General features: G+C 41.8%; 1 protein-coding gene across 1 annotated transcript in view; it reads right to left on the bottom strand.

Annotated features, from left to right (window-relative positions):
- Positions 1-2207: 2207 nt before the first annotated feature.
- Positions 2208-6866, bottom strand: part of LOC139359102 (phosphatidylinositol 3,4,5-trisphosphate 3-phosphatase TPTE2-like) — a 134040-nt gene continuing 129381 nt past the window's right edge. Inside the window, exon 31 of the mRNA XM_071081284.1 lies at positions 2208-2447. Within this exon, the coding sequence (XP_070937385.1) occupies positions 2325-2447 (123 nt within the window). The 3' untranslated portion in view covers positions 2208-2324. The remainder of the gene's footprint in view (positions 2448-6866) is intronic.

Below are 6866 nucleotides of genomic sequence, written 5' to 3'. Positions count from 1 at the left end.
GGATATCTTTTCTAAATTCTGATTTCCTTTCTTTTGGGTATATACCAGGAGTGGGATTGTTGGATGATATGGTAGCTCAATTTTTAGTCTTTTGACAAATCTCCAAACTGTTCTCCATAGTGCTTGTACTTAATATACATTCCACCAACAGTGTACAAGGGTTCCCTTTTCTCCACATCCTCGCCAGCATTTGTCATTACCTGGCTTTGGATATAAGCCATTTTAACTGGGGTGAAATGATATCTCATTGCAGTTTTGATTTGCATTTCTCTGATGATAATGATGAGCACCTTTTCACATGTCTGTTTACTATTTGTTTGTTTTCTTTTGAGAAATGCCTATTCAAATCTTTTGCTCATTTTTTGATCAGATTATTAGTTTTTTTTCCTATAGAGTTGTTTGAACTCCCTATATATTCTGGTTATTAATCCCTTGTCAGATAGGTGGTTTGCAAATATTTTCTCCCATTCGGTGGGTTGTCTCTTCACTTTGTTGATTGTATCCTTTTCTGTGCAGAAGCTTTTTAACTTGATGTGATCCCATATGTTCATTTTTGCTTTGGTTGCCTGTGTTTGTGGAGTATTACTCAAGAAATTTTTGCCCAGACCAACGTCTTAGAGATTTTTCCCAATTTTTCCCAATGTTTCCCAATGTTTCTAGTAGTTTTATAGTTTGAGGTCTTAAGTCTTTCATCCATTTCGATTTGATTTTTGTATATGGCAAGAGATAGTGGTCTAGTTTCATTCTTTTGCATGTGGATATCCAGTTTTCCCAGCACCATTTATTGAAGAGACTGTCTTTTCCCCAGTGTATGTCTTGGCACCTTTGTTGAAAGTGAGTTCACTGTAGATTGTGGATTTGTTTTGGGGTTCTCTGTTCTGTTTCATTGGTCTATGTGTCTGTTTTTATGCCAGTACCATGCTGTTTTGGTTACTATAGCTCTCCAGTATAATTTGAAGTCAGGTAATGTGATTCCTTCAGTTTTGTTCTTTTTCCTTAGGATCCCTTTGGCTATTTTGGGTCTTTTGTGGTTTCAGATACATTTTAGGATTTTTTTTTTCTATTTCTGTGAAGAATGTCATTGGTATTTTGATAGGAATTGCATCAAATCTGTAGATTGCTTTGGGCAGAATGGACACTTTAACAACATCAATTCTTCCAATCTATTAACATGGGATGCCTTTCCATTTTTTGGTGTCCTCTTCAATTTCCTTCATCGGTGTTTTATGGTTTTTATTATAGAGACTTTTCACATCATTGGTTAATTCCTGAGTATTTAAATTTGTGTGTGGCTATTGTAACTAGGAGTACTTTTTAAATTTCTTTTTCACATTGTTCACAGTTGGCATATAGAAATGTTACTGATTTTTTTATTTTTATTTTTTTGAGATGGTGTCTCACTCTGTCTCCCAGGCTGGCGTGCAGTGGGTGATCTTGGCTCACTGCAACCCCTGCCTCCCAGGTTCAAGAGATTCTCCTGCTTTAGACTCCGGAGTCGCTGGGATTACAGGCGTGCACCAACAGGTCCAGCTAATTTTTGTATTTTTAGTAGAGATGGGGTTTCACCATGTTGGCCAGGCTGGTCTCGCTCTCCTGACCTTGTGATCCACCTTCCTCGGCCTCCCAAAGTGTTGGGATTACAGGCATGAGCCACCGCACCCCCCTCCTTAACTCTTTCATCCATGAAGATGAAAGAAGGTTAAAGAAGCAAGGCAGGGGCCTGGTACAATTTGTGGATTAAGCTATTGGAAGGGTGCCACGTTGTATAGACTGCTCACAAAATGCTCATCATTAGAAAAAGAAAATTCTAATGTATCTTCTTAAATGGCTTGAAATTTTCTCCCAAGAAATAAAAAGCAGGAGAGGGGCTGGGCGCAGTGGCTCACGCGGGTAATCCCAGCACTTTGGGAGGCCGAGGAGGGTGGATCACAAGGTCAGGAAACCGAGACCATCCTGGCTAACACCGTGAAATCCTGTCTCTACTAAAAATTCAAAAAAAATTAGCCGGGTGTGGTGACAGGCGCCTGTAGTCCCAGCTACTCAGGAGGCTGAGGCGGGAGAATGGCATGAACCTGGAAGGTGGAGCTTGCAGTGAGCTGAGATCGTGCCACTGCACTCCAGTCTGGGCAACAAAGTGATACTCTGTCAAAAAAAAAAAAAAAAAAAAAAAGGAAAAGGGAAGGGAAGGGAGAAGGGAAGGGAAGGGAAAGGAGAAGGGAAGGGAAGGGAGAAGGGAAGGGAAGGCAAGGCAAAGGAGAAGAAAGAAAAGAAAGGAAAGAGCCGGAGAACAAAGCAGTCATACGAAGCCTCCACTGCTCAGGTGTTCAGTAGACACAGCAGAGCACTGTGGTGCTGCAGGATGGGCGCAACCACGCAGCCAGGCTCCGCCCCTTTCTGTGGGACTCCGGACAAGTTTTCGCACCCTCTCTGGGTCTCAGTTGCCTTATCTGTGGAAAAGGGAATCATGTTAGCACCTGCCTTGCAGGTAGGTGGATTAAATGGGTTAAATATAGAATAGTGCTTATAGCAGAGTAGCACAGAGTAAGTACTATAGAAGTGTTTGTAGCTGTCAAAATGGAAATGTGGAATGGAAATATCATTTGAAAGTCTATTTAAAATCAGGGAAGTTATGCAAAAAAACAATTTTGGGCGAGGTTGCTAAATTATCTAGAAGGTTAGTAAACACTGTTATTTATTTTTTATTTTTTATTTTTGAGACGGAGTCTTGCTCTGTCATCCAGGCTAGAGTGCAGTGGCACAATCTCGGTTCACTGCAACCTCCGCCTCTGGGTTCAAGCGATTCTCCTGCCTCAGCCTCCGGAGTAGCTGGGATTATAGGCATCCGCAACCACGTCCAGCTAATTTCTGTATTTTTAGTAGAGACGGGGTTTCATCATCTTGGCCAGGCTGGTCTCAAACTCCTAACCTCGTGATCCACCTGCCTTGATCTCCAAAAGTGCTGGGATTACAGGCGTGAGCCACCATGCCCGGCGAACAACACTGTTCTTTGTAAGGATAGCTTCTGATTTCTAATGTAGCCAGCTTTTTTTTTTTTTTTTTCAGCAATGACTACTTCTAGACCTGAGTGAATTTTCATTAGTCAACCTTATCAAACAGTCCAGGAAAATATATTGTTGTTGTTTATAGAGTGTTAATATATTGCTACATTCAGGAGCTGAAGAAAATGAAAGAATGTTAAGAAATCAGAATATTAAGGCCAGGCGCTATGGCTTAGGCCTATAATCTCAGCACTTTGGGAGGCTGAATCGGGCGGATCACCTGAAGTCGGGAGTTCCCGACCAGCCTGACCAACATGGAGAAACCCTGTCTCTACTAAAAATACAAAATTAGCCAGGCATGGTGGCACATGCGTGTAATCCCAGCTACTCCGGAGGCTGAGGCAGGAGAAGCACTTGAACCGGGAAGGCAGAGGTTGTGGTGAGCCGAGATCGCACCATTGCACTCCAGCCCGGGCAACAAGAGCAAAACTCTGTCTCAAAAAGAAAAAGAAATCAGAATGTTGTTTCCACCTATTAATAATTCATGGAGCTGCAGACCTCTTGAATCATCATTAAAAGTCAGAAATCTTAAGTGAAAATAGTATTACTCTTGCATTCCATTGTATTATAAAGCACTTAGCACTGGATAGTATGAAGAGTTTTTCTGTGTTCCAAAGTATAGCGTATCTTTGGATGAGTCTAGCCTGAGAGCTTAGGATCAGTCCTATCCTGAGACACAGATAGGCATTCTTTGTTTTCTGCAGTGGGATGAGCAGATAGGAAGGACCAGCACCAAGAATCTGACTTGCCCTGGGGGTTGCATGGATGCAGAAGAACCACAGGGAAGGGGTTGGTCCAACTGCCCAAAAGAAGTCTTTGAAGCCCATGCTGACCAATATCTAGAGTCCAGTACAACAGTTCTATTTACTGCCATATAACACAATAATGCTCACCGAAATTTTATAATCACTCCCCTGATTCCAAAACACTCTATGAATAAATGATCATTTGAAAGTCAATAACTGGCCGGGCGCAGTGGCTCACGCCTGTAATCCCAGCACTTTGGGAGGCCAAGGGGGGCAGATCACAAGGTCAGGAGATCGAGACCATCCTGGGTAACACACTGAAACCCCGTCTCTACTAAAAATACAAAAAAAAAAAAAAAAAAATTAGCCAGGTGTGGGTGGCGGGCGCCTGTAGTCCCAGCTACTCAGGAGGCTGAGGCAGGAGAGTGGCTTGAACCTGGGAGGCGGAGCTTGCAGTGAGCCGAGATCGCACCACTGCACTCCAACCTGGACGACAGAGCGAGACTCCATCTCAAAAAAAAAAAAAAAAAAAAAAAAAAAAAAGATAGCTAATGATTAGAGGTGGGAGTCAATGACTAGTGAAAAGCTGAAAAACTATGTTATGCATAGTATTCGTAATAGCGTAGAAATACTAAAAACAGGTTAACTCTTACAAAGTTACAAAATCACAGTAAAGATATTAAAATAGCACATTACCTTAATGGTACAAGCAATTTCACTTCACTGTAATGAACTTTTTTCTCATGATATTTAATGTACCCCAGATTCATTTCTCACATTATTTAATTACTATACTAATTCTAAGGAACACTTTAGATTTAGTAAATAATACATCTTGGAAAGATCTAAGTGAATAAATAATACATCTACAAAGATTCAGAAAAATTTAGAATATTCTGTCAATCTGTATGAAGTAATCACTAGTTCATGCTAGTGGATCACACACAAAAAGGTAAACAATGAAGCCACTTCTCCCAAGTGGCAGGATGGCAGAACACAAATGTCATAGCACAGGGGAAGCTTATAGGCTCTGTAGCTACGTTGCTTGTGCAGCAAAATGTATCCTATTCTGCTGTTTGTTTTATGCCATTTTCCATCATACTTACTTTGTCTATGTACTTCATAGGCAATCAAAGGTAATATATTTTATTAAATGCTTTTTGGTCACTAGAATTGCCCATATATGTGACTTCATTTCCCAAAAAATATGTCTATAAATCTGTGTCTTTTATGTTCAAAGTAATCCTTTTCCCTAAAATCAACTCTGAATTAACTTTCAATGCCTCTGTGTAAAAAAAGTACATAAGACTTTTTCCAACAAAATCGGAGGGGCAGCATAAACACCTGCGATATAGTAATGAGATAATAACACCACTGACTGCCCACTGCACACTAAACAATTTACATCCTCATCTCATTTAATTTCCTCAATGACATCAGGATTATCCAACAAGGGCAGTCATGTGTCTCAGCAGGTGTATGAAAACCTGTAACAAGGAGTCCAGGAATGGTCAATATTTGGAAATCCAACTAGCCATGCCACCAATGGCCTCAGTTTTCTGAGGTCTGCTTTTTGTGAAATAAGCCTGCAGAATAAACCCAGTTGTCCAGCAGTTTCAGCAACCTACTTCGATTTACTTGTGGCTCTACTAGCAAAAGTATTAAAGGCTTACGGACATCTTTGCAAAGGCAATGTACTACCTAAAGGCAGAGAAAGAAGGAGAGAATGAGGCTGGATGGGTTCACTGGGGGCATAACTCATCGTGAGGTTTTCTGATCTGTGTGAGGGATGATGTGTGTGGTATATACTGGATGTGGTATTTCCTTTTTTTCTTAGGTGAATTAAGAGCTGTTTTGTCGGGCCAGGTGCTGTGGCTCATGCCTGTAATCCCAGCACTTTGGGAGGCCAAGGTGGGCAGATCACAAGGTCAGAAGATCGAGACCATCCTGGCTAACATGGTGAAACCCCGTCTCTACTAAAAATCCAAAAAATTAGCCGGGCGAGGTGGCGGGCGCCTGTAGTCCCAGTTACTCAAGAGGCTGAGGCAGGAGAATGGTGTGAACCCAGGAGGCAGAGCTTGCAGTAAGCCGAGATCACGCCACTGCACTCCAGCCTGGGCGACAGAGCAAGACTCTGTCTCAAAAAAAAAAAAAAAAAAAAAGCTGTTTTGTCTCTGCATCTTCCAAGTTGGGAAATTTTTATCTTTCTTTCTGGATCTATCTATCTATCTATCTATCTATCTATCTATCTATCTATCTATCTATCTATCTGTCTGTCTATCTTTCTATCTGGATAGATTAATCTCCAGCTGGTCTATCTTATAAACCAGATCAAACTACAGTATCAAACACAGCCTAAAATGGCACTTTAGGAGGCCAAGGTGGGTCATTACTGGATGGAGCCCAATAGCTCGAGACCAGCCAGGGCAACATGGTGAAACCTCACCTCCACAAAAAATACAAATAAATAAATTAGGTGGGTGTGGTGGTGTGTACTTGCAGTCCCACCTACTCTGGAGGCTGAGGTGGGAGGATTGCTTGAGCCCAGGAGGCAGAGGCTGCAGTGCCACTGCACTTCAGCCTAGGTGACAGAGCAAGAGCCTGTCTCAAAAAAAAAAACAAAAAAAACAGCAAAAGATGAACATACGTGCATGTTTATATAATATATAGGTAGATGATATTAGTGTAACTGTATAACACTATGTGAAAAATGAAGCTTTAGTCAAAACCCTTGGAATACACAGGTGAGTATGACTTGTTCCCTGCTTCAAGGGGCTGGTGATCTAGCAGAGATCACAGATGTGGAGCAGGTAATCTAACAAGATAGACAATGCAACAGGTGCCAGGCCTGTGGAGGTCCAGAGAGGTTGCACCCAGATGGATGAGCCTCCTAGATTTCATTAGCTTCTTCACAAGGGCTTTAGTGCCCAAAGCCAAAGGAGAAAGTAAGGGGAAGGGTCACGGAGAGCCCCACAGCAGTAGAACTTATAGGAGATTGGACAGAAGAGGAAGTGGTTTCGTGCCCTTCAAATTAGATTGTCTAGGTACTTGTCTTTCTCCT

Source organism: Macaca nemestrina, chromosome 16, assembly GCF_043159975.1.
Source record: "Macaca nemestrina isolate mMacNem1 chromosome 16, mMacNem.hap1, whole genome shotgun sequence".
Taxonomy (NCBI): domain Eukaryota; kingdom Metazoa; phylum Chordata; class Mammalia; order Primates; family Cercopithecidae; genus Macaca; species Macaca nemestrina.
Note: the sequence above shows the minus strand (reverse complement) of the source record. Positions and strands in the feature narration are given on the sequence as shown.